This window comes from Enhydra lutris, unplaced genomic scaffold (genome assembly GCF_002288905.1).
Source record: "Enhydra lutris kenyoni isolate GAN:26980312 unplaced genomic scaffold, ASM228890v2 scaffoldscaffold9, whole genome shotgun sequence".
Lineage (NCBI taxonomy): Eukaryota > Metazoa > Chordata > Mammalia > Carnivora > Mustelidae > Enhydra > Enhydra lutris.
In genome coordinates, this window is record NW_019154093.1 from 25,829,488 (window position 1) to 25,857,180 (window position 27,693).

A 27,693-nucleotide genomic window follows, 5' to 3' on the forward strand; every position below is an offset into this window, starting at 1 on the left:
GACATCTGTGCTGGATTTTGAGGGCTGAATAGGAGTTCAGTTAAAAAAAAAAAAAAGAAAAAAAAGGAAGGTAAGCATTCCAGAATGATTCAAAGAAATAACCTGCAAATTCCATGCATTGATAGTCCTAGGACACAAAGCACTTTTAGGTGTGAAAACAATGAATTATAAAATCAGGAGCCAGGATGGAAATTTCATAGTACCCAGCTCCCAATCTGACATTCCCAGTGCTCTTTATGCCCTTTTGAATTATCCCCTGGAACTCCCTAGATTTCCCTTTTTTGACCAATTCTCAAAGATTGCTTACCTTTCTCATGGGTGACCTCGCAGGCTGTGCCATGGACTCCAATAGGACAGATGCACTCACAGCGTGATTCTGGAAAGACAATGCAGAGAGAACGTTGACTCACACCATGTGAAACAGAACTCCAGAGTTCAGCCCTCCTCATTACAGCGGTGACACTGCCATTAGATTAAAATAGGAGAAACACTTAGTTGATGGTTTCAGAGAAGAAGGTTCAGGGCCAAGAATACCTACTCCTTCCTTAAGGGCCTTTTGCTCACGAAGGGTGTTTATTACCATCATGAGGATTCACACAGCGTTCCTGAGGAAAATTACTCTGAGCCGACATTTGACCCAGCCTTGTAAGCTTCCAGTACTAGAAGCTACATTACAGGTCACTGGGGCCACTGGTCATTGGTGCTCAATTTCACCCCCACGCATTTAAGTGTCCAGCCTCTGCTTGAACACTCCTAGTGATGGGGAACTCACTGTCCTTAGAAATCTCATCCTACCTTTGGCCAATTCTGACCCTTTGGAAGTTAGTCCATATGCTAACCTGTAACTTGTCACCTGGGAGTTACTCTCATCTGGGTCACACAGAATCCCTTCATAGGATCATCCTAAGTCAGGCCCAGGAGCATCCCAGTCTCTGGCTTCATAGTCTCCCTCACACCAGTGCACATCTTCAGGTGGGTTCCAATTTCTGGGTTCAAATTTCACACAAAGGCATGGGGATTTCAGCAACTCTAGATCAAGACCTTGAGCTGATGGGCTGACCCCACTTCTTGCTGACCACTCCCCCACTTGGGGGGTCCCCATTCTGATGGCAGAACTTCCCAACCTTAGGCTCTCACTTATCTCTGCTTTGCTTCCATCCACCCTGTCCAAGAAGCTAGACACATACTCCTCAGTCTGTTGGGAGTGAGTCTTCTCCTGTGTCCCCTTTGTTGAGTTGGCTCTGTCCTAACTCCAGGCGGCTCCCCCGCTGGGTGGGGATCTGCTGTACCCAGTTGCTCTGTATACCTTATTTTGGCTTCCTGCTGGACTGGACCTTTCCTCAGCCATCACTGCAGGCGCATAAGATCCCCTGCCTCAGCCAACCGCAAATTTGCTCTGCCCATTGCAGTGGCCCCAAATATGACCCTTAAAGTTAAGAATCAAGTTCAAGTGGCCCATCCTTGCTGTCACTCCCTCCATCCCTCCATCCCCCAATCTCCTCACCACGTGCAGGTCAGGACGTGCAGAGCCTAGGGCCTCTTCTTTGGCCCAGAGAATTGCCCCAAGTCCATCCCCACCCCTTCGTTGCAGATGGCACCTTCTCAGCCTGGTCCTTCGGTTTTATGCTGCTGGAACTTAGGTATTCAGGTGGCTGGAGGAGCACGACCTAGCTGCCTATTTTGACTTCTTGGGAGATAGACTGACCCTTGTTCTAATGCTTGGTACACTTCAGTGTAACTCTGCTCAGCTCTAGCCCTCCCACTAGTTTGTAAGCTCGTGAAGTCATGGATCCCGTGGGCTAGTGAATTCAGCTGTAGATCGGCTTCTCGGCCCCGACTCCACAGGGCAATCACCTGTCGGGCTTTTTCAAAGGCCAATCCCAGTGATTCACTTTAAGTGTTCCGGGTTGAGGCCCAGGATTCTCCCCTGCAGCCCGGGATGAGACTGCCTTAGAGGGACATTGTGCTCTCCACCCAGGAACTGCAGCTGAGCCCAGGGGGCCCCTGGGTCCCATCCCACCTCATTGTGCTCCGGGGAGGTGGGGACTTGGGCAGGTGTGAGTCCTAGCCGGGCTGCAAATTAGAACTACCTGGAGTAGGCTTACCCATCCTGACGAGGGGCCTTCTAGAGACTCATATGATCTACGTGGGGGCCTGAACATCAGTAGCTCTGCAGGTCTCAGGGAGTTCTGATGCCTGATGAGGGTGGAGAAGCTCAGTTTAAGAGGCTCCAAATGCCTGGGGGGGGCTATTTTTTCCCTCTGAGAAAATGAAGAGGGCTTTATGGCAGTCCTTGGGGCCTCTGAAAAGGACTGGGGATTGACCTAGAACTCTTCTTGAGATACCCTGGAGGGTATGCTGATTTGATGATGTGTTCTGGCCCCGGCACAGACCCCTCCAGATGACGTCGTCCACAGGGATGCCAGCTGCGGGGAAATGGTACCTTTCAGGACAGGGAATCCATTCCCTTGGCAGGGAGCACAGTGGCAAGGGCTGACTTCCTTCTGGAACTCCTCCAGAGCCTGCTTCATGTTCTGCTTTATTGTGCTGGAGAAGGCAAAGTCTGTGGCCGTCACCAGTTCATACAGAGGCTCTGTCTGGGGAGCAGAAAGGCAGGCATTTCAACAGAAAACATTCATCAGATAGAAGGCAAAGCAAGGTTCCACAGGAATGAGCAAGGAGTTGGTGCCTGGAGATGAGTGGATTCATCTGGCACTGGATGGATGCCCCAGTGTGTGTAGATGGATGTCCCATCCCACCGCATAGCCACCAATAAACTCCTTCAAGTTCAGGTCAACTCTACCAAATACCTCCCAAATGCCAAGCATTAAACGTAAGTAATGAGTAAGATGAAATCCACAGGAATCCCCAGAGAGAGAGGGAGAGAGAGAGATACATAGTAACCGGTGCTTACAGCACAGCAATTACAGGGCTGAGTGCAAACTTGGAATGTGAGGGGAGGAGCAGGCAGTTAATCTGTCTTTGGTGGGGAAGAGGAGGTGATTTTCAAGACACTCTTTGAAACTATTATAGCTTTGTCCCAACATCGCCTCCTCCACCAAAACTGGCAAAATCATTCATGTTGTGCAAGAGCCACCATCATGAAGCCTTTCCCTGAGCTCCAAAGTTCACAGAACACCTTCCCATCATGAAGTGCTCAGCATACAACCCAGTGTTCAACTGATACAAATTCTATTTCTTTGCTCCTTCGCAGTCATTCATTTTTTTAATGAGTTGAAATCTCCCTTTTTCCTTCTTGAGTTAGAAGATAAGCTGCTGGAGATCAGGGCTCTATACGCTCAGCTCTGTATCTCTGGGGTCCAGCCCCAAGGATTGTGAGAACAGCTAATAAAAGTGGGTGGGAGAGGCACCTGGGTGGCTCAGTTGGTTAAGTGTCTGCCTTTGGCTCAGGTCATGAACCCAGGGTCCTGGGATCGAGTCCCGCATTTGGCTCCCATGTGCTCTCTCTTTCTCAAGTAAATAAATAAAATCTTTTAAAAAAAAGTGGATGGACCAATTAATGGGGGATGGGAGGCCTCACCAGGGCAACAGCAGCTGGCCAGGAGGAGAGGGAGTGGACAGCAGGGACCTAGACGCAGAGAGAGCACCGCTGGTCTCCCGGGAGCATGGCAGTGTTTTCACAAGTGGAAACCACAGACTAGTGTGGTGGTGCTGATGGGCTAGGAAAAGTCTGAGGCAAAGTGCAAAGGAGTAGTTAAAAATGCTATGGAACCTCTTGCCCCTAGTTTCAGCTCCAGGGCCAGGTTCCTCTCCAGATTTCGTTTGTGATCCTGCCCTAATCCTGCGCTGGAGAGTTTAGGGTCTGTCTAAATGCAGGCAATCATGCCTAATAGAAGCCTCCAGTGGGAAGAAAATTGCTTCCATTTCTTAATGCATCTGATGCTGACCTTCGCTCCAGTGGGCAAAGCAAGGCCCCTTGGTGGTCCCATTGTCTCACCATTTTGTGGTCAATGAATTGATCCAGAGGCGGTTTGCGAAACAGTCCAGCCTGCAGGCCACACGTGGGGGAGGGATCGGGGGGAAGTGGGAGTTTGCTGTTCACCAGTGTGAGCTCCTGCAACAATCTGCATTCACTGCCTGAGCACCGTGAAAGGCTGCCTTTAACCCCCCAGGCATTCTCCTATGAGCACTGAGATTGGCTCCAGGAGAGAGAGCAAGTCAGAGGCAGAACCGGAATAAACCTCCGACGTGTACTGCGCGCCAGCAGCTGGGGCTGGGGGTTGACGTGATCGGACTTCGTCCTCACGAGGTAGCAACGGTTAGCGCTGCTTTCAGATGAGGCTAAGTGACTTGAACAACGTCATAGCCAGGAACCTGAACCAAAGCTTTTGTTTTTCTTACTAGTTCATGATAATTATTGATAAAAATGGCTTGATTATTCCTATTTCCCGTTTCTGTGCTGGTGTTCTCCAAAGTTTGCAGACCATGGTTTGCCTTGGGACGCAGCAGCGACTCCTGGATTCCATACCTCCCTTTTTGTTCTCCGTAGTAGGGCGTAATTGTCCCTTCTTTCATTCGATGGCCCTACCCCCGCCCATCTTTCTTTCTCTCTCTTTTCTCCTCTTCTTCCTCTCTCTTTCCTCCTTTCTCCCTTATTTCTCCCCCAAATACAGTCTTACCTCCTCATATTGACCATTTGCCCTTGTGAAAATTTTATTTATCATATTGTAGCAAAGGGATGGTGCTCACTATTTATTAAATTTCACATGGTTCCCTGTAATAGACCCTGGTAATCACCATTCTTCTCCTTCTTTATTTTATTTATTGATTGATAGAGAGAAAGAGAGGGAGAGCGGGGAGGGCAAGGGGGAGAGGGAGAGGGAGAGAGAGAATCCTCAGGCAGACTCCATGCCCAGCGCGGAGCCCGATGTAGGGCTGGATCTCATGGCTCTGAGATCATGACCTGAGCCAAAATCAAGAGTCAGATGCTTAACTGACTGAGCCACCCAGGCGCCCCAGGTGATCACCATTCTTAACGATAACACTTAATTATTGTACTGGCTGCAGTTATTAGGTGTTTAACTAAATACATACATGATCTAACTTAATCTTTACAACAATCCCATGAGGAAGGTGGCCTTCCCCATTTTACAGAGGAAAAGGCTGAGGCACAGCAAAGTTAAACAGATAGACCAGAGTCACACATCAGTAAGTGGCAGAAGAGGATTCGAACTGTTAGCATTGTGGGTTGTGTCCTGTCAGTGTATATTTTTGGATAAATGGGCGGGTATTTATAACAGGTTGGTGGCATAAGAGAAGGGCTGTTTTGTTTTCCACTTACCTCACTTAATATCCTGTTATGAGCATTTTTCCCATGCCATTCAATATTCTTTGATAATTTTTTTTTTTTAGGGCTGCTTAGAACCCTGTTGTACAGATGAACTACAAGGTATTCATCTCTTCTCTTGTTACTAGGTTTTTGTTTCCTTTTTCTTCTTTTCTTTTGCTACTACAAATAACATAAAAGAAGGTATCTTTTTATATATACATCTTTGCCAACGTTTAAAATGATGCCTTTAGTTGATCATTGCGTTTGAGGTTATTGGATCAAAAGCTATAAACATTTCTAATGTTTTGGATATAGATGGTTACATTCTTCGCCTAAACTCTTATATCAACTTCTATTCTCATCTCATTTTATAAAAGTGTCCATCTCATCATTCTCAGTGACATCGAGTATTATAGATTTTTAATCATTGTCAATTTGATGGGTAAAGCATGTTGTTAGTTTGATTTTCATTTTTTATTCCTAGAAAAGTGAAACATTTTGCCTATATATTCACCATCATAGTTCTGAAAGTTGTCTATTTCCTTTGAGATGTGTCTTTCTTACAAATTGTATCACTCCTTGTACATTAAGGATTTCACTTGTGGCAAAAAAAAAATTTTTTTTTTTTTTTGGTGTGTTAGCTGTCATTTACTTATACTCATGGTTTCCTTATTTGAAATTCACAATTTATTTTGGGGGTGAGATCCAGCAGCCCGAGTGTGACGTTTTCTTACCAGGCAAGATGACCACAACATCTGTATTTTAAACCTTCTCTCGGTCAGAATCATTTGTCTTTCAAGAATCTTTGAGTACGTTGCTTTAGATAATCACCCCCATTAGAAAGGTGTGATTATTTCTAGTTACCAGCTGATCAGCTAGTTTTCTTTCTGGGTACCTAGCAGGGCTACAATCCCCTGACCTCCCGAAGGGCAGGTTTGCAACATGACCTGTTTTGAGTAGTGGCGAGTGAGCAGAGGGAGGGTCTTTTCCAGGATGAAGCTTTTAGGGCTGAGTGAGATGACATTTCCCCTTCCTTACCACTGCTGCGGTGATGTTGGGAGCACATGACCACATAAAGCCTCCATCACCTGGTACCCTGAGGAGCACTGCCAATAACCTCCTCTTTAATATGCTTTGGACATGTTGTGTGATTGAGAAATAAAGTTTTGATGTACTAAGCCACTAAGATTTGGGACTTCTCATTTTTACTGCAGCATAACCAAGTCCTTCCTGACCTCTACATGAGCATCACTCACTATATCATTTCCTTTTACCCTGGGCAATGCCCAAGTTCTGTACAATGGCTTCTCCACCAGCCTGGACCTTAGACCGCAACTCAGCCACCCTGACTACTGATAGAAATGTACATGGATGGTAGAGTAGGTGACTAGGGTGGCCAGTCAAATAAAAAATGTCCAGCTAAATTTGAATATTAGATAAACAACAAATATTTGTATAGTACAAGGATGTCCCATGAAATATTTGGGGGATGCTTTTAGTAAAAATTACCCATTATTTGTCTGAAATTCAAATTTAACTGGACGTCCTGCCTCTTCACTTGCCAATCTGTCAACTCTTCACTTTCTTATCATGCCGCTTTCTCAGGAAGAAATCCTTGGGTTTTTGATGTCTCCTTCTGTACTCTCTTTCCATCATATTTCTCTTACGTCATTGCTTTCATCTCTTGGTCTTTTGCTTCTATGTAAGAACATTTTTACAGTGCGTTCCACATCACTGACTCCATTTGTTCTTTACAGTTTCTAATGTAGGCTTTCATCTGCCACTGTGCCTGGGGCTTCCTACAGTCAGCCACTACCTTTCTCATCTGATGAGGGCTCAATAGCTCAGCTTCCTTTTTTTGACTTCCTTAGTTCATTTTCTTAAATCTTCTTATAAACACAAAGCAAAGGCAATTGACTTCTATTTTCCCACTTTTCGATGGAGGCTCTTCTTCTACGTCTTGAACGTAATTTCAACCTTTGGTGTTTGGGACTCTCTTTATGTGTCACTGCTATTTTTTTTTAGCTCTTTGAGCAAAGAGCCATTTCTCTGAGGATGGATTTTTACCAGTAAACAGTGGGAATGGGCTCTTCCGTGTTCTTCTTCCCCGTCCACCCGGCTCCTACAGGAATTGTGTTTCGGGTCTTGATCTTTCAAGCATGGTTTATGGCTGTAAGCCCCAGCCAACACTCTTGTGTCTAGGAATTGCTGACCCAGTGGCCTCTGCTGTCCTGGAAAGTAATCACTGTTCCACCTGGTGAGCTGACTCCACAGAGAATTATGGGGGGATAATGTGAAGGCGTCTGCAGTTTTCTCCTGCCAGAGAGAGTGTATGCAAGAGTGGGATGCCCAGAACGTACATTTCTAATTCAGGTCCGGGACTTACAAAGGAAGGTTTTAAGAGCCTCCAGTCATCTCTCCTCTCCAGCTCCTGAACACATCTCTGAGTCTTTCATCTTTCTCCTCGGCCGCCCACACAGCCCTTCCCAGCACTACACTGATAGTGGCTGTGATACTTTCCACTGTATCACACGCAGGCTGGGAAGCCACTAGCCTTCGGTAGAGCGCGGCACCTCTGAGGGTAACGTACCAGTCTGACTGAGGTGTTTAGCATGCTGACCCGCCCTACCTCTCCTCCTCCCTCCCTCTTCTCTCCCCTCCCCCCAACCCCATAATCCTATCACATGCTTGGCACCTGATGTTCCCAATGCCCAGTCTGGCACACCCAACCTATTTAGGTGGATAACCAAAGAAAACTCCATTAATTTTCAGTTTTAGGGAAAAGATGCAAGTCAAATATAAGTGACATGTAAAGCCCAGGGATCTACTTTTCCCTTGAACTCTGTTCACTCCCACACCCATCTGTGATACCAAGCAATGTCACCACAACCTCAGCCAATCCCAGATTTCTCTCGAGCTGCCTACAACCTTTGACTGACTTTATCCTCCTCGGTGCTTGTTAGCGGCTATACCCTAAGTGTCACTACTGAGCACATAGCAGAGGAGAGGATCTGAATGGCAGACTTCTTGTTCTGCAGAAACTGTACATTTGACATACAAGTAAAAACACTGTGGGAAGCTGCCAGGGTTGGGAACTACAGAGCTTTCTGTCAGGAGCTCCAGTCCCTCATCACCCCTCCTTGGCGGCAAGACTAAACCTCCGGGAGCAACGTGGGGCAGGGGTGTGGTGGATGCCGGACAACCAGTGACTGTACAAAGAACAGCAAGAAGAGCTTGGCCGAGGAGGGAACGTGGACCCTGTGCAGAAGACCCCATAGGCAAGGACCCACAGCGGCTGATGTGTATGACAGTCTTGTTCGAGCAAATGTCTTCTTAGTTTAAGGCTATAAAACTGCTCCTATATGGGTAACAGGTGGTTGGGATCATTCGTTGTTATTCACCAAACCCACAGCAAAGTCTGGAGGGGAGGGAAGAAGTCAAAGTCTCGGGTCCAGACCTCACAGAGGCTTTCCAGCAGCCACAGACAGACACAACCTCTGTGACCTTGAGTTTCATCCACCATGAAAATCAGCGTATGCAATCTGCAGAGGCATGAGGATTCGATGAGATAATGCTCCTAAAGTCCCTGGCAGAGCATCATGGATGTAGAAGGTGCTCGAAACGTCAGCAATCACCGTGAGGTACCGCCCTGTCCTGTAAGACGGCCGTGCCTGGATGTGTCCTACAGCTCGGCACGTGCCACAGGCTTCGTCCTCACAGCTTCCTATGTTCTCCTCCAGTGTCTTAATTCCTGTCACATCGCAGGAACTTAACTATTCGTTGGTTGAATGAATGAAAGTTAAAATAAAGAAATAACGGAAAGGGCGGTTCTCTGCTGAAATGGAAACCCTATCAATTTCAGAGGGCTGGAACTAGAAGCCAATGGTGAGTTTCCTTTAGCAACTTGGGTGGCCTGAGTGGGAGGGACTCAAGAGTCTCTAGCTGGGGCTGAACAGTATATTGTTATTGGTCCAATCCAGATGGATTATCCACTCTAATGTGTGTGCCTCGAGATTGGGGCATGGGTCTTATTGAGCTCTGTATCCCAAGCCCCGGACATTTTTTTTTAAAGACTTTATTTATTTATTTGTCAGAGAGAGAGAGAGAGAGAGAGAACGAACAAGTGGGGGGAGCAGCAGGGAGAGGGAGAAGCAGGATTCCTGCTGAGCAGGGACCCCAATATGGGGCTCGATCCAGGACCCTGGGATTATGACCTGAGCTGAAGACAGATGCTTAACCGACTGAGCCACCCAGGCGTCCCCAGCTGTACCTTAATTTTGATGACCTCTGGATTGTACTGCACCGCGTCTCCCCACTCCTGCATCAGCTCTGCCGTCGGGAGCTCCTTGTAGGCGAGAGTGGTGATGTGCTCACTGGCCCCTCCTCGCACAAGGACCACCAAGTCTTCCACCATGGTGTTTCTCTTGTTTCTGTCTGGAATGGACACAGAGACCTGGCATGTCAAGGGACCCACTTCAGCACCTTGGAATTTACTGCCACCCAATCAATTACCTAATTACCACAATATTTATTAAACTCATCCTGCAGGTGCCGGTGGACAAGGTGGCTTCCTACCAGCAGAGGGAGTCATGGCGCAAGGGGCAAAAGGCAGCTCTCTCAATCTTTTGGACCTAAGTTGGGGGCAGGACAAGGAAGGGACATCTATAAATGTCACTGAGTCTATGGAAGATAGAGAGCTGATGGACAGATAAATATATACACACGTGTATAAATATAAATACAGATATATTGATAGACGGGTCATAGATAGACACATAGGTCGACAGGGAGATGAGTTAGTGATCATTCATGTGTCAGCCTGTAATCTAATTGTTGTACATGTATTAACTCACTTATTTGCGGATAAGAAATTTTGGGCGTTAAGGGTGGAAAGGTTTATCCAGGTAATGCTGCAGAGCTCTAGTTATAGTGCTTCTGTGTATGGGATAACAGAGGCGGGAATATTTGTAAAGGCTGGGCTTCATATGTGATAAATACCCACTAAAGAGTGTCTACTAGGAAATGGTTATTATTTTGACCTCTCATGGAGTTTCCCAGAAAGCCCTCAAGCATATCATTCAATCTTCGCATTCTCATCTGTCCATGGACCCAATGCCAAAAGAGGTGGTGTCAAGGAACCATTCAGCCCTGAGCCTGCCACACCTGAGGACCACAGACAGGGAGTCTTGCATGCTGCTGACAGGGGTGCACAGCAGTACAAGCATTGCAGAAAACAGTTTTGTTGGAACTAGTTCAGAAAAAATACGCAGTCTACAACCCAACAATCCCCCTCGCGGTGCATGCCCTGGGAGACCCTTGCATGCGTGTACCAGACGGCTGCGGGAAAAAGTTCAAAGCTCCAGTGATTGTACTTGTTCGAAACAGGAAGTGACCCAAATCCAACAGTGGCATGGACAAAGTGTTGTATTCATACAATAAAATACTATGCAGCAACGGAGACTATCATTATACACAAAAACATGATGATGAATGGGAAAAAAAGACAACCAACACCCAGAACTGAAAAGATCACATCCCATCCATATAAAGTTCAAAAACAGGCAACAGGGGTTTCTGGGGGCTCAGTTGGTTAAGCGTCTGCCTTGGGCTCAGGTCATGATCCCAGGATCCTGGGATCAAGTCCCGCACCAGGTTCCCTGCTCCACAGGGAGCCTGCTTCTCCCTTTCCCTCTGCTGCTTCTCTTGCTTGTGCTCTCTCTGTCTCTCTCTCTGTGTGTGTCAAATAAATAAATAAAATCTTTAAAACAAAATAAAACCAAAACAAGCAACACTAAGCTGTATTGGTCAGGGATACATATGGCAGTAAAACTATTAAGACAGGAAGGATGTGTTTAACACAGAATTGAGGATGGTGTTTTCACCAAAAGGGATGGAGCAGCTGTAGTCGCAAGGGTTCCGGGGTCCTCGGCAATGTTCCATCAAGGGACCCATGCAGGGTGGTAGGGGGGAAGGGGGTTATTTTACAAGCCTTGTTAATTCTTTAATTTTTTTTTTCAAGATTTTAGTTTCAAGTCATCTCTCTACCCAATGTGGGGCTGGAACTTACAAGCCCGAGAACAAGAGGGGCAAGGCCCACTGACCGAGCCAGATGGGCACTCCATAAGTCTTTTTTCAAGAGCACCTGTGTTCTACGCATGCGTCTCTGGCCGGACGGCTCTTCCAACCCAGGCCCACCAGAATGAGCAAATAAACAGTATCAACCAGACATCAGTCACCGGTGCAAGCAATTGTCCTAGACCAGCAGTTACATTTTTGTTGTTTTGTTTTGTTTCAGCTGGGGAACTCTTTCTCCACATTCCATCCCAGGTAGAAGCTCAGTAAGTAGAGCCGGTGGAGGCTTGCTCCTCGGGGTGCGGCAGAGGTCATGGACTAAGTCCTTGTCGATCGGCCTCTCTATCCTACTCCACCTGCTGTGCTGATTCCCAGTTCCCTTGAATGACCTCCAGGTTTCCTGCTCCCGGACACTTGGCATTACATCCTGGATCCTACACCAGCCCTCAGTCTGGTCTCCCCTGCCGCGTGGGCTCTGCTACATGACTTATGTCTTCACATGCTCTTTTAGTCTCTGTCCCACCCTTGTCTCAGGTAAGGGCTAGTCTCCTCACCTGCTCCCTCACCTCCTCTACCTGGCCCCGACACCCCTGCCTCCAACCTCCAGATAGGCAAACTCTCAGCCCCCCAGAGTCAATTTCCATTGTCATTTTCCTCCTGCCTTAAAAACAACATTCCTGCTTTATTCCTCGAGTGGCAATTCCAAAGCTCCCTCCCTTAGGAAGCCTGTCCTGATGCTTCAGACTGGGTTTTGTGCTTACTGCTGCCTTGTCATTATTTCTTTAAGTGTTCGCCCGCTTTGTGTGAGCGCCCTGGGGATAGGAATACAATTTTATTCATTTTTGTATGTCCAGCATATCATAGGAGCTGAATAAGTTTTTACTGAATGAATCATTATTTTAATTGAAATGTCTTAGAATATCTGGTGTTTGGCTTAGAGAGTGACTCAGTTTTGGGGATGCGAGGAAGGGAAAGATGATGATCACGGAAGTCACATACGCCTGCCACTTACCTCCTATTTCTCTCAGAATATCCTGGCATCGCTCCACTGACACACCGAGCTTGACATAGACCGCCTTAATAGCAGCGCCGATTCTAAAACCCACCTGGGCACAGGCTTGGACATCCTTAAGAGAGTAATCTGAAGGAAGCACGAAAAAGGCCCGTGACCTAGAGGTAATTCACCCTGTCCCTTCTCCTGTTCTCCATTCCAAAGGCCTTGCCCTTCCTGGATGTCATGGGGCCCCCACGGACTCAGGTTCAGATAAAAGGGCGGCTAGCTTGGTGACCTCAATGCGGGGAGAGGCTAACATCAGCACAGAGACCTCATGAGAGATGGATAGCAACTTCCCCTCAGGGTCCTTGGAGGCTCTGAGGCTCTTTGCCACCCTCCAAAGAGCAGAAGTGCTCAGTCGCTTTCTAAAATTGTGGCTCCTGATAGCAACCCTCTAGGGACTGATTCCATGAATCGAGGTTGCCACCATCTGTTCCCCTTCTGCTCACCCTCTCTTCTTTATGCTTGGCTATAGAAGAGAGAGCTTGCTCATTTATTAATTGAGGTGATGCATTTAAAGTATCAGTCTAGGACCTGGCAAAGAAAAGGGGCCAATTTCTCCTATTTCTTCATTTTTTGGCTCATTTTTCACTTGCTCTTCCCTAATTCTCCACAAGGCATTCTCCCCTCCTGGGCTTGCTGAGAACTTGGGTGTGACTTGTCGGCACTTGGAGGCCAGGCAAGGAGAGAAGGGCAAGTCTATGTCTGGGCTGTTCTAGTGGTGTTAGGGTACATCAGTATTCCCCCAGACACATTCCTTGAAATACAAATCTCTTAATAATATCTCTTGTAATTTTTGTACTAGTATTACAAGAAAAAGTGCTTCTGTGGTCAAGTAAGTGTGACCAATGTTGTATCAGGATCATATTTGTGGAAATATGAAAAGTACATTGGAAACCAGTGGGATGGAGGACACTCTCTTTGACCCTTGTGCGACGGGGGCCACGCTGGCTTAAATTTACATACATCATATACCATGTGTCCTCCTGCAAGTACAATGGACTTATAACCAAACCCTGGCTCTGCCTGCCCTTGTGAACTGTGTGACCCAGGGCAGCTCAGCTGTCAAGTACTATGTTGGAGGAAAGAACATGGGATTGGGAATCATGAGTCACACCTTAGGCCTGCCATTGTTCGAAAGTCCTGTAATTATACATGTAGGGAAAAGAGACTTCAGGGGGGCAATGGGAGGTGAATATTAGTTTGGAGCCTAGTGTAATAATCTATGAATTTGCTCCTTAAAATGTGACTTATGGATCCGCAGCACTGACATCATGTCACACTTGTTTGAAATGCAGAATCCTGGGTTTCACCTCAAACTTACTGATGGGACTTGCTAATTGACTAGAAGGAAGGAAATACAGTCAAGGTTGACTCCTAGGTCTTTGGCTTGAGCCACTGGTTGGATGGTAAAACCATTCTGAGATGTGGGTGACTATGGAAGACACAAATTTGGGAAAGAAAAGCAAAAGTTGACTTTTGGGGCATGGTAAGGTGGGGCTGGATGTTGGACATCTCAATGGTGATGTCAAGGAGTCGTTGGGATGTAAGCTCTTGGGTTCAGGGAAGAGGGCCAGGGTGGAAATAGCAAGGGGGGGGGGTTTCCACATGTTGGAGGCATCTAAAGTCATGAGCTTGGGTGATGCTGTCTAGAGACAGTAGTTACAGAAAAGAGGACCACCCAGACAGAGGGTTGGGTAGAAGAGGACCCACAGGAACAGGTTATGAAAAAGGGGAGATCTGCTAGTGAAACTATAGGAAGAGAGGGAGAAGTGAACTAGAAGCAGAGTCTGTACCTCTTCTCCCACCAACTAAGAGAAGCCTCTCCCTACCACCTTGCAGAGCTCACATGGGCCCCAGCAGGAAAACCTCAGTCCCCAGGGCTGTGTACCTGCTTTCTCTGTGGCCTCCTTTTTCATGATGAGTGTGTATTCGTAAATGCCCCCCAGCACAGCCTCTGTGATGTAGTGGGTCCCGAAATCACGGAAGAGATCTCTGTACTCCCCGTAACTATACTCCAGGGGCAGCAGCTTGACTCTCTGAAGGAACTCGTAATGGAGCATGAGGCTTCTGGCTTTCAGCCTGTAATGTGCTACTTCAAGGTCAGAGCGCGCGTGCAGAAATGAGCTTTTCTAAATGAAAGACCGACATGGGAAAACCAGACCTTTAAAGTTAGGAATCTGGAACGAGAAGATGAACTTTGCAAATGCCATCCGACATTCTTGGCCTGGGGTCATCACTCTTACGATTCCTTGAGGATACTGGGGGGAAGATGGGCCTGTTTGACAAGGGTTCATTCCTCATAAATATTTCGATGTCCTTTCGGCATGGGAGAACTTGCCCTTAACTCACCCCCTCAGAGCGGCAAAGCGGCAATGAGAAGGGTCGGCGGCCAGAGGCAGACATGGAGAGGAGCAGCAAGAGCACCCAGGACCACTCTGGGAGGAAGTGGGGTCTACCTGCCTGCCAAGGCAGCCTCTTTGTTTATGCTTTTCAGATTCTGAAGAAAGGCCTCTCAAGAGCGAGTCAAAGAGGTGTTTTAGGAAGGCGAGACACTGTAGTGTATGACGAGACAACAAACTACAGCCTGCCCCCCGAATCACGTGACTGGGGTTATGAATGGAGTCTCACTGGAACGCAGCCATGCCCTTTCATTTGTGTACTCTCCATGGCTGCTGTCACCCCCCCAATGGCAGAGCGGTAATAGTTGTGACAGAGACCCTAGGGTCCTACAAAGCCTAAAATATTTACTATATGGCCCTTTACAGGAAATATTTGGGGCCCTCCGCTGCGGGGGCCAGACTGAAAGAGGGTGACGCTCGGTGAAGTGTAGGCAGCAGAAGGTCCGAGGGGTCCGAGGTGAGAGGTTCTTCGCTGATGTGTAGATGGAGGATGATGTGAGAGAGTGGGTAGCATTCACGAGGCACCTTCTGCCCCAGTCTTCAAACTTACAGCCAGTTTGACCTATCAGTTCTAGAAGGCCATGCCAGCTCCCGTGGTGCCAACCGCCTGGGCTCCTCATTGCTCCCTTACCTGACGCTCACCTCATTCTAGTCCTATCCCAAAGACTCAGGACTCTCCCTTCTTCTTTACCCTTCCAAGTGAAGCAGTGCTCTGTGATTTTTCTAAATACTGTAGGTTTCCTCTCTTGCTCGGATGTTGACAAAAGCCTTCCCGTGGATCTCCCTTCTTTCTCCAGCCTGCCTTCCCTGCTCCAATCAGAGCTGACGTCTTAAAACTCTGGGAGTATTCCACACATGCCTTGTCGCATTGCCCTTCATAGATACTATGTTTTTTATAAACTGAAGGTTTGTGGCAACCTGTATGAAGCAAAGTTGTCGGCACCATTTTCCAACAGCATTTACTCACTTTGTGTCTCTGTGCCCAATGCTGGTAATTCTTGCAATACTTCAACATCTTCTTTATTATTATTTTTTGGTATGGTCATCAGTAACGATGACTTGCTGAAAACTCAGATGACGGTTAGCATTTTTAGCAGTATTTTTAATTAAGGTATGTCCATTGTTATTTTAGACATAATGCTATTGCACACTTAAGAGATGGCAGTATTGCGTGAACGTAACTTGTGTGTGCACTGGGAAATCAAAAAATTTGCTTAACTCACTTTACTGTGACATGCACTTCATTGCAGTGGTTTGGAACCAAGCCTGCCGTATCTTCAAGGTATGCCTGGGTTATGGAGTACCTCTAGACTTAAAACAAAACCCTGCATTGGCTCTCTATTATTGTCTCCAGAATAAAATCCGCTCCCTTACTGTGAACATAGGAACTCCCACTCTGTCCCCTGGTAGTGAGTACGCCTCCCCATACCTTCCTATTTCCCACCACCACACCCTACATCAGCATCAGTCCAACTTCTCACTGTTCCTCAAATCTGCCATTCTCTTCATAACACAATTTTGCACATGCTATTCCTTCTGCCTTAAATGCTGTTCCCTGCCTTTTCTGCCGGATGCATATCTACTTATATTTTCAAGCAACTGCTTAGCAGCTGCTGCCTGTGTGACACCATCCCTGGATTTCCCAGACATACACTCCATTCCCCAGGACAGCACTGCATTTCGTTTCTGTTTCCTTCAGAGCACATACTCTCCTGTATTACAACTGATACATATATTAATCATTAGTTACCTGCATACACGTTTGCCTCTTCTCCTGGACTGTGAGCTTGAAGGCAAGAATGAGAGTGGATCTGTCTCCAGGCCTCAAGTCTACTCTAACACCCAGAACACTGTAAGCACACTGTGACTGGCTGTTTGAATCAGGGAGGTGGGCGCGGGAGGGGCGGTGGGGAGCAGGAGAAAAGGAGTAAACGGATGGCTCCCTTCTTTTGCTCCCCAACAAAGTACGTTCCTTCTCATCAGTCCCACCCTTCATCACTCTATTTCTGTCTTAAGCACCTACTAAGTACCATCTTAAGTCCAAAGATAAAAGAAATAGCCTGTGCCCTCAAGTGGATCAGAGCCTAGAAGATAAGGAAAAACATGCAAAGACTGTAACAATCTCGTTAACGTTTACTACTCATTTTCTGTTGGTCAGTAGTTCAGCAGCAGAGACCTTTCTGAGCTCCCCTCACCTCTTTTTCCTCCTATGAAGCATCACAGGTGACTTGATCTCCTCCATGGTCCGCTCAGATCCATTTTCTAACATATCGCACTCATGTTGAAAATGCTCGGGGACAAGAGAATAAAATGCACCTTCCTTGCTGAGGAATTCAAGGTTCCCCAAGGCTGCCTGTCACCTGCTTCTCCGACATCATATCCCATTACTTCCTGGTCCAATTACTCCTCTTCCACCAACTCTCGGACTCTGACCCTCATCTTACAGGCAAGAGGGAGCAAGTGACAGGGTTAGATTTGTATCCTAGAAACGTCTTTCTGGCAGCACATACATCTGAAGGGGAAGTTGGGAGAAGGAGACCCCTCAGGGGGGCCAAGCAAGAGGTGCCAGGGTCCAGGCTAGTTAAGATATAACCAGAGTTAGATTGAGAAATATTGGAGAGTCGGAGCGCCTGGGTGGCTCAGTCGTTAAGCGTCTGCCTTCGGCTCAGGTCATGATCCCGGAGTCCTGGGATCGCGCCCCGCATCGGGCTTCCTGTACAGCAGGAAGCCTGCTTCTCCCTCTCTCACTCCCCCGGAGGCTTGTGTTCCCTCTCTCGCTGTGTCTGTCTCTGTCCAATAAATAAGTAAATGATCTTAAAAAAAAAAAAAAAAAAGAAATATGGGAGAGTGACACTGAAGGATTTGGTGACCAATAATGTGGAAATGAAGAGAAGAGAGAGAGCAAACTATGATTCTGCAATGCTTTGCCTAGGAAATTGGAATGAAACAAATGCTATTTAATGGAGAAAATGGGGGAGGAAGAGCTTGCTCTGGAGTGTCCATGAGGAATTCAGGTAATGTGGCCTGTAACAGTGTGCGGTGCAGGTCAGAGCATAACAGGAAGGTCAGAAACAGTGAGGAAGGTGCGCGGCTTGCCCTGGTGGCAGGGGGGTGGGGATAGGGGTAGGGGTGGTGAATGGAAGACATCATTACCTGGCGTGGTCGAGGGATAAGAAGAGAAGATGGCCATGAATTAAATAAAGAGCAGGTGGGGAGATTAGAACCCGGAAAGGGAAGCGATAAGGAGCAGCAAACACGCAGGAGGGGCAGGTGTGCGACGGTGCAGTTGACCCCACCAAATGCTCCGAGAGGTCAGAGAAGAAGAGGTCTGGGGTGATATTCTGGAGGGAGCTTCCGCAGAACATTTAGGAGTTAAAGTGCTGGGGGCTGAAACACCTCCAGAGATGATCTGGTCTGGAAAAGCTACAATCTCAAGCTTAATGAAAACCTGGAGAGGGGAGCCTGGGTGGTTCAGTCCATTGAGCTCAGGTCATGATCTCCGGGTCCTGGGATAGAGCCCTGCATCGGACCCCACGTTCAGTGGGGAGTCTGCCTGCTCCTCTCCCTCTTCCCTGCTGTGTGCTCTCCTTCTCTCTTTCTCTCTCTTAAATGAATAAATCTTTAAAAAAAGGAAAACCATGGGATAAAGCTCATTAGAAAGTGAGAGATCACAAATATAGAATAAAATAATTATAGACCACTGCCTGGCTTTTCTAAAAAGTAAGTTCATGTAAGAACTTGCTGTTTTGGTTTTTTTTTTTTTGTGAGAAGATTTTCAAGATATCAAAAATACAACTTGTTGCTAGGCCTGGTAGTAATGGGGAATACAGACACATCTGGGCATGAAAATTCAAATGGATATACAGAAATTAAAGGGCAACAAAGGGTACTTACAGTGTGAGAGAATCGTTTGATTCTTCTAATAAATTGTTTGTTATTATCATCTTTGAGGTTCAAACCAAGTTCAACTACTCCAGGTACTTTAAAACCAAAGTTGAAACTAAACTTGCTTTCTCTGGTCTCTGTGAAGTTTTTTTCAAAATCTGAGTATGATTCATACTCTGTCAGCACAAATTCATATTTGCCTTGGGTCTAAAGGAGGAAAAAAGAAAATGCTTCCTATTTCATTTGACTCACATCAGTTCCATACAAGTCAACAGATATCCTTTGTATTCTTATGGTGTAAGAATATATTCTTATGGTAAGGCTCTCGACTAGAGGCTCTGGATATGGAAACCTCAAGGCTGACTGTGTTCTCTAGTACATGGCTCCCAATCCAGGAGGAGAGACAGACTATGGGCGAAACTCAGGTGGGGGCTTGACTTGGGTTCACCTGGGGACTTGGGGACATGGCTTAGGCAAAGGCACATAGGTGGAAAAGAACAGGATGTATTCTACAAAGTGCTGGGATTCTGTTGTGGTTGACCCAGAAGATGCAACAATGAGGCGAAGGGACAGGCATTGTGAGGGAATGTGCTGGCATCAAAATGTTGAGGTGTCTGCATTACTTGCTCTGAAATTTGGACTAGATCCAAAGATGAGCTAACAGGGGCATAGCTGAGCCTCTAGAAGTTCCCTTTGGGAGAGCACAGGGGTTGGACTGGAAGGGATGAATCTCAGGTCAGAGAGACAGGCCAGTGAGGATGCTGTAAGGAGAGAGCAGCTGACAGCTGACAAAGTCTGGTTAAAGGTGGGGATGAAGTGGCATGGTGGGAAAGTGCCTTCCAGAGAACGTAGAAGAGCTGTTTGCTCAAAAATCAGTGCTCATTTTTCTTGCATAGGGGAGCTGCCAAAGACACTGCCTGGATGGCCTTGGAGGGACCCATCTCCAGTGGACTCTACCCACCACATGTCAGCTTCTGGTTGCGTAAACACTCAGCTGCTGAGGAAGGGATTCCCAGCATGGCCTGAGGTAGAACGTGTTTTCCAGCTGAGCAACCTTGGGTAACCAACTTGACTTCCATATGCCTCAGTTTCTTCATGTGTAACACAGAGACGATGGCTGTTCCTCCCATTGGGCTTGTTCTGGGGATGGAGTCTACATGGGGAAAACACATACTTTGCCCGACATGGCCCTCAGAAAACATGGGCTCTGCAGGGAGGAGACTAATGACATGTGTCCTGGCAAGTCGGGGGCTACTTTAACCAGGATGATAAATGGCTGCTCTGAGATCCTCCCTTGAAAGGAGAGACCATGTGGGTGGCAGTGGGCATGGTGGGGCAGGCTGTGCTTGTCCATATCTCTTTTTTGGCCAGTAAGTATGTGTGGAGGGAAGAGGAGAAGGAGGAAGAGGGGGAGGAGGAGGAAGTAGTAACCTAACCCTCACGACTGCATGATTTTAAAAGTAGAAACTTGGGCGCCTGGTGGCTCAGTGTGTTAAGCCTCTGCCTTTGGCTCAGGTCATGGTCTCAGGGTCCTGGGATTGAGCCCCACATCCGGTTCTCTGCTCAGCAGGGAGCCTGCTTCCCCCCTCTCTCTGCCTGCCTCTCTGTCTACTTGTGTTTCTCTCTCTGTGTGTCAAATAAATAAATAAGATCTTAAAAAAAAAAAAGTAGACACTCTCCTCAACTACTCTCTCATATGCAGTCCAGCCTGCTTATCTTACAGACAAGGAAGCTGGGGCCCAGTGTGGAGAAGAAGCTCCGCCTAAAGTAAGACTGGGACGGGGCAGAGCCAGGCCTGGAACCCATGTCCTTCCCTTGATCTCCAGTGTGTGTGTGTGTGTGTGTGTGTGTGTGTGTGCGCGCGCGCGCACGTGTGTGTGTGTGCGTGTGTGCACATGCGTGTGCATGTGTGTGCAGGTGCGCACGCACACGTGCTGTGGTCGGAGCCTGTCCCAGCCTCCCACTGTCTGTGAGCTCTGCTTTGAAGCAGGCATGTCTGTAGGAACACCGGCTTAGATGGACAGAGCATGTTATGACTTCAAAACCTTAGCAGAATGCTGGTTCCTATAGGTGAGGGCTCGGCAGTAACCGCAAGAAAGCAGTTTACGCGTGCTGAGCATGCTCCCTCACCCCAGGGAGCCACGTGCTGACTGTGTGTGTTCCGCAGTGACACTGGAGTCTCACTAATCCTCTCCCTGTGGGGCAGAACCTTCCCAGCCCCCCACTGAAAGAGGGGGAAACGGAGGCTCAGAGCACGTAGGCTGACTCAGCTGCCCTCCTGCGGAGTCACCAGGTCTATGAGACTCCAAATCCGCAGCCCTACTTCTGTCTTCCCTGCCAGCTTTGCTACTGTTGCTCGCCCAGTTCAGCTCTTGCAACTCTTGCCATGACCGCACGTGGCACGCCAGCCTGGCCACTCTGTCCTGAGGAAGGGAACTGTCCATTGTACGCATAAAGAATTGAAGCTCAAAGAGAAAGAGGGATGCATCCGCATGCCCCCAGCTAGCACGCCACAGGGCCGGGCCTCTGTTCCCTGCTGACTGGCTCCTTGGTATGTGCTCCCTCCACTGCCCTGCAGGGGCTTCCTGGCTCTCACATACCTGTGGGGTGTAGCTGTCCACATTGTAGGGCTTCCTGAATCTCGTGTTCAGTATGTAATGGGGGGAGCATCCACCGGCGTAATACCTGTGATCCAGGACCGGGCCCTCAAATCTGTTGGTGAACAGATTTATCCTGCAGGGAAGGCATGGAAAGGGGGGAGAGGTTAGGGTCATCAGACTATGTCATCTTCACTGGCAGTCTCTAATGGAGGAAACCCAAACTCCTTGGTATAGCATTCAAGGTCCTCGGTAGGTGGTCCAAACCAGCTTTCTGGCTTCATCTGTGGCCCTTCCAAACCATGATCATATACCCTATTCCCAGTCATTGGGAGAAGCTTGCTCTTCCTTCAATCTGCTCTGCTCCCTCTCTGTTGTGGAACTGCTGTTCCCTGTGCCCAGAATGCCCTTCCACCTGCTCAGTGTTTTATCTCTTACTTGTCTTTCAAGATTGAGCTCTGTTGTTGTCTCATGGGAAGCCTCGACCAACACTGGTTGTGCTAAAGCTAGAGGCCTTCCTAAGACCCTGTGCCCTCAACAGGGGTCACTCTGTATGTGTATACTTTCCATATGAGAATATTTAAGCAAAATAGGTAAGAACAGGGACTCTGGGGTCAGATACCTGGGGTCAAATCCCTGTTCTGTCATTTCCTAGCAATATGGCCTCAGGCAAACCAGCTAACCTCTCTGTACCTTGGTTGCCTGCAAAGAAGACATCCAAATGGCCAACAGACACATGAAAAAGTGCTCAACATCCCTCAGCATCAGGGAAATACAAATCAAAACCACAGTGAGATACCACCTTGCATCAGTCAGAACGGCTAAACTTAACAAGTCAGGAAATGACAGATGTTGATAAGGATGCAGAGAAAGGAATGTTGGTAGAAATGCAAGCTGGTGCAGCCACTCTGGAAAACAGCATGGAGGGTCCTCAAAAAGTTGAAAATAGAGCTACCCTACGACCCAGCAATTGCACTATGGATATTTACCCTAAAGATACAAATGTAGTGATCTGAAGGGGCACATGCACATGCACCCCAATGCTTATAGCAGCAGTGTCCACAATAGCCAAACTATGGAAAGAGCCTAGATGACAGATGAGTGGATACAAAAGATGTGGAATACACACACACACACACACACACACACACACACACACATACATATAATGGAATACTATGCAGCCATAAAAAAACTGAAATATTGCCATTTGCAATGATGTGTATGGAACTAGAGGGTATTATGCTAAGCAAAAGAAGTCAATCAGAGAAAGAAAATTATCATATGATCTTTCTGATATGAGGAATTTGAGAAATAAGACAGAGGATCATAGAGTAAGGGAGGGAAAAATGAAACAAGACCAAACCACAGAGGGAGACAAACCATAAGAGACTCTTAATCTCAGGAAACAAACTGAGGGTTGCTGGAGGAGAGAGGGGTAGGAGGGATGGGGTGGCTGGGTGACGGACATTGGGGAGGGTATGTGCTATGGTGAGTGCTGTGAATTGTGTTAAGACTGATGAATCACAGACCTGTACTCCTGGGGCAAATACTTTGTATGTTAATTTTTAAAAATGCACCCAAGGACAATTCCTGCTTCATGCTGTTGTGAGGATTACATATGCCCGTGTTTGTTAGGTGTTCAACACTGCCCAGCTTATGATAAATATTTGATATTATTTGTGTATCTGTTGTCCCACTATATTGAGTGCTTTTTTATTATGTTATGTTAGTCATCATACAGTACATCATTAGTTTTTGATGTAGTGTTCCATGATTCATTTTTTGCATATAACATCCATTATTCCACGCATTCCATGCCCTCCTTAAAATCCATCACCAGGCTCACCCATACCCTCATGCTTCTCCCTTCTAAAACCCTCAGTTTGTTTCCTGGAGTCCACAGTCTCTCATGGTTTGTCTCCCACCCTGATTTCTCCCCCCTCATTCCTCCCTTCCTTTTCCTAATGTCCTCCATGCTATTCCTTATGGTCCACAAAGAAGTGAAATCATATGATAATTGACTTTCTCTGCTTGACTTATTTCACTTAGCACAATCTCCTCCAGTCCCACCCATGTTGATGTATTCATCCTTTCTGATGACTGATTAATATTCCATTGTATATATGGACCACATCTTCTTTATCCATTCTTCTGTTGAAGGGAGTCTCCATTCTTTCTATTGTGGACATTGCTGCTATGAACACTGGGGTATATGTGTCCCTTTTTCTCACTACATCTGTATCTTTGGGGTAAATACCCAGTAGAGCAATTGCTGGGTCATAGGGAAGCTCTATTTTTAATTTTTTGAGGAACCTCCACAATGTTTTTCCAAAGTGGCTGCACCAATTTGCAATCCCACCAACAGTGTAAGAGGGTTCCCCTTTCTCCACAACTTCTCCAACATCTGTTGCTTCTTGCCTTGTCAATTTTTGTCATTCTAACTGGTGTAAGGTGGTATCTCAATGTGGTTTTGATTTGAATTTTCCTGAAGGCTAATGATGATGAATAATTTCCTGTGTGTCTGTTAGCCATTTGTATGTCTTCTTTGGAGAAGTGTCTCTTCATGTCTTCTGACCATTTTTTGACTTGATTATCTGTTTTTTGGGTGTTGAGTTTGAGAAGTTCTTTATAGATCTTGGATATCAGCCTTTGTCTGTAGTGTCATTTGTAAATATCTTCTCCCATTTTGTGGGTTGCCTCTTTGTTTTGTTGATTGTTCCCTTTGCTGTGCAGAAGCCCTTTTTATCAAAAAGGAGAATTTCAGACCAATATCCCTGATGAATATGGATGCCAAAATTCTCGACAAGAGCCTAGCTAATAGGTTCCAACAGTACATTAAAAGGATTATCCATCTCCACCAGGTGGGATTTATCCCTGGGATGCAAGGGTGGCTCAACATTTGTAAATCAATCAATGTGATAAAAAACATAAATAAGAGAAGAGGAGAAGAGACAAGAACCACCTGGTCCTCTCAATTGATATAGAAAAAGCATTTGACAAAATACAGGATCCTCTCCTGATTAAAACTCTTCAGATTATAGGGACAGAGAGAACTTCTTCAACTTCATAAAATCCATCTATGAAAAACCCACAGAGAACATCTTTCTCAATGGGGAAAATCTAAGAGCCTTCCCATTGAGATCAGGAACACAACAGGGATGCCCACTCTCGCCACTGGTGTTCAACATAGTACTAGAAGTCCTAGCAACAGCAGTCAGACAACAAAAAGAAATAAAATATATTCAAATTGGCAAAAAAGAAGCCAAACTCTCTCTCTTCGCAAATGATGTGGTTGATACTCTACATGGAAAACCCAAAAATCTCCATCCCAAAATTATTTGAACTCATATAGCAATTCAGTAATGTAGCAGGATACAAAATCAATGCACAGAAAGCAGTTGCTTTCTTATACACTAAGAATGAAACTGTAGAAAGAGAAATCAGAGAATCAATTCCATTTATAATAGCACCAAAAACCGTAAGATACCTTGGAATAAACCTATCCAAAGAGGTAAAGGATCTATACTCAAGGAACTACGGAACACTCATGAAAGAAATTGAAGAAGACGGAAAAAGATGGGAAAACATTCCATGCTCATGGATCGGAAGAATAAATTTGTTAAAATGTCTATGCTGCCCAGAGCAATCTATACTTTCAATGCCATCCCGATCAAAATACCAACGGCATTTTTCAAAATGCTGAAACGAACAATCCTAAAATTTGTATGGAACCAGAAAAAACCCCAAATCACTAAGGAAATGTTGAAAAAGAAAAACAAAGCTGGGGGCATATTGCCTGATTTCAAGCTATAATACAAAGCTGTGATCGCCAAGACAGCATGGTACCTTGAATGCCCTTGAGGGTGTTGGTTTCCATCTTAAATTTTGTACGATCTCCATCACAAGACACCAAACAATCATCATTTACTGAGGAGCTAACTAGAAACAGACACAGCAGTGGGTGATGCTCCATACGGATCACCTTACAGAGCGTCCCGCCAAGCCCGGGGCAGATGTCATTATGTCAATTTAGAAGAGATGAAAATCCAGTCTGTAGTCTTATTTCTCACTGCCTCTGAAGGCAGGCTTCCATTCCTGACCAGCTCTGATTACTACTGAGAGCTCTGTCTTCTCTCAGCTCTGTGCACTGGCCTCAGTTCTGGTCGTAACAGAATTGTCTTGGGCTCTCTTTCCTGTAACAGAGTTTCGTGTATTGTAATAATGTCTATATTTTATTTAATCAGTACAGTGTGGTGCTTACTTCGTGGAGGCAGCCATTGTAGTCAGCTTACACATATTGGCTCCTTATAAGGATTAATCCTTACAAGACAGTGATGGTGATGATGATTCCCATTTCACAGAGGAGGAAAGCGAGGTAGCTAACCTGCCGAGGTCTCACTGCCAGCCGGCATCCTTCCCCCCACACAAGCTGCCTCTCACTTGTCTGCTACCGTCCCATGAGCTTATTTGATCCTCATAGAACTAGAGAGAAGGGTGTTGTTGATTTCCTTCTCCAGATGGCAAAACCAAAGTCCCACATAGAGGTGCGCCTCACCTGAGGTCCCATGGCCAGTGAGCTGTCATTCTGTCCCCTCCTATACGGTCTGCTGTGGCTCTACTCCTGGCTTGGAATGTCTGCTCCATCACCCTCTCAGTCATATGACCCCCAGGAAATTTCTTACCTTTTCCAGGCCTCAGTTTCCTTACTAAGGAGGTGTGGATTATAATAACTCGCTTATAAGATGGTGCTGAGAGCAGGTCTTATCCGTAGGAGACTCTCTCTCTCTCTAATGGCAACCTTTAAGCAGAGACTTGATTTTTGCTTAAGAAGAAGGTGAATTCCACTCAGGGTTACTGTTTTCCCCACACTGCCTCATATACAATGATTTCTAGTGCGTGTGAGGGGAGGCTCTCACTCTTCCTCCTGAAGGCTAAGAGCTGTAGAATGTGGCAGAAAGGGAGGGCAAACACCAGGCTACTTTGGTCCTTTCTGACCTTGCTTCTCTGATCTCCAGAGGACTGATCAACTCAGAGGTCCCCAGAAGCTTGAAACCCTGACTGACTGAAGACCCATCTCAGAGATTCATTTCTTCACTAACTACCTAGGAACCTAACCTCTGGATCAGAACCTATGCTGGGCCTAGAGATAAAGAAAGAGATAAAACCTCCCCTGCAAGTTGTCAGGGTGCCTGGGGGGTGCAGTGGGTCGAGTGTCTGACTCCTGTTTTGCCTCAGGTCACAGTCTCAGGGTCATGAGATCGGGCCTAACAATGGGTTCTACATGGAGTCTGCTTAAGAATCTCTCTCTTGGGGGACGCCTGGGTGGCTCAGTTGGTTAAGCAGCTGCCTTCGGCTCAGGTCATGATCCTGGAGTCCTGGGATCGAGTCCCACATCGGGCTCCTTGCTCGTCAGGGAGCCTGCTTCTCCCTCTGCCTCTGCCTGCCATTCTGTCTGCCTGTGCTCGCTCTCTCTCCCTCTCTCTCTCTGACAAATAAATAAATAAAATCTTAAAAAAAAAAAAAAAAAGAATCTCTCTCTTGGGATGCCTGGGTGGCTCAGTCGGTTAGGCCGTTGCCTTCAGCTCAGGTCATGATCCCAGGGTCCCGGGATCAAGTCCTGCATCGAGCTCCTCGCTTGGCAGGGAGCCTGCTTCTCTCTCTGCCTCTGCCTGCCACTCTGCCTGCTTGTGCTCTCTGTCTCTCTCTCTCTCTCTCTCTCTGACAAATAAATAAAATCTTAAAAAAAAAAATCTCTCTCTCCCCCTCTCTCTTCCCCTCTCCCCATCATGAGCTCGCTCTCTCTCTCTCTCTCTCTCAAGTAAATAAATAAATCTTAGGGAAAAAAACACACAAAATGTCTCCCCTGCAAGTTGTCAGTAGGATTCAGAGGTAATGCTTAGAAAGCACGTAACACAGTCACATAGTAAGTGTTAAATAAACGTTCATCCCCAGCCCTGGCATAAAGCCCATATGGTCTTCATGCACAGCTACTGTTCCTCACCTATGTTCCTAACCCAGCCCTCCGTGTGGCCTCTATGTGTCCCTGGGATGTGCTCCTGGAGCTCCCTGGAACCTTCTTCAGAGAGCAGCTACAAACATCCACTTCCATTACAATCTTTTTTCAGAAAGGAAAGGATCTTGTTAATATCTGCTCCCTTCCTCCCCTCCAGACTTACATTTAATTCCATGCCTTCCCATCTACACAATAGGAAGATAGTAACTTACCCACTGGCCAGACGGCCAATCGCCCAGTACTGCTCCATTTCATGCTGACATTTTTTAGAAATCTTCTTACAGTTCGCTTCATCAGACTGGTCTCCACAGTCATTGTCCCCGTTGCAGAGAAGTCTACGGTTTACACACCTCCCTGGAAGGAGAAAGGGCGTTACC

The 27,693-nt window shown here is 46.7% G+C and overlaps 1 protein-coding gene across 1 annotated transcript in view; it reads right to left on the reverse strand.

The window, feature by feature from the left end:
* Positions 1-27,693, reverse strand: part of LOC111143455 (complement C8 beta chain) — a 49,683-nt gene that overhangs the window by 2,181 nt on the left and 19,809 nt on the right. The window contains exons 5-11 of the mRNA XM_022497212.1: positions 21,304-21,436; positions 18,713-18,910; positions 14,308-14,548; positions 12,375-12,503; positions 9,561-9,724; positions 2,444-2,597; positions 308-376 (exon numbers count right to left, since the gene is read on the reverse strand). Of these exons, the coding sequence (XP_022352920.1) occupies positions 308-376; positions 2,444-2,597; positions 9,561-9,724; positions 12,375-12,503; positions 14,308-14,548; positions 18,713-18,910; positions 21,304-21,436 (1,088 nt within the window). The remainder of the gene's footprint in view (positions 1-307; positions 377-2,443; positions 2,598-9,560; positions 9,725-12,374; positions 12,504-14,307; positions 14,549-18,712; positions 18,911-21,303; positions 21,437-27,693) is intronic.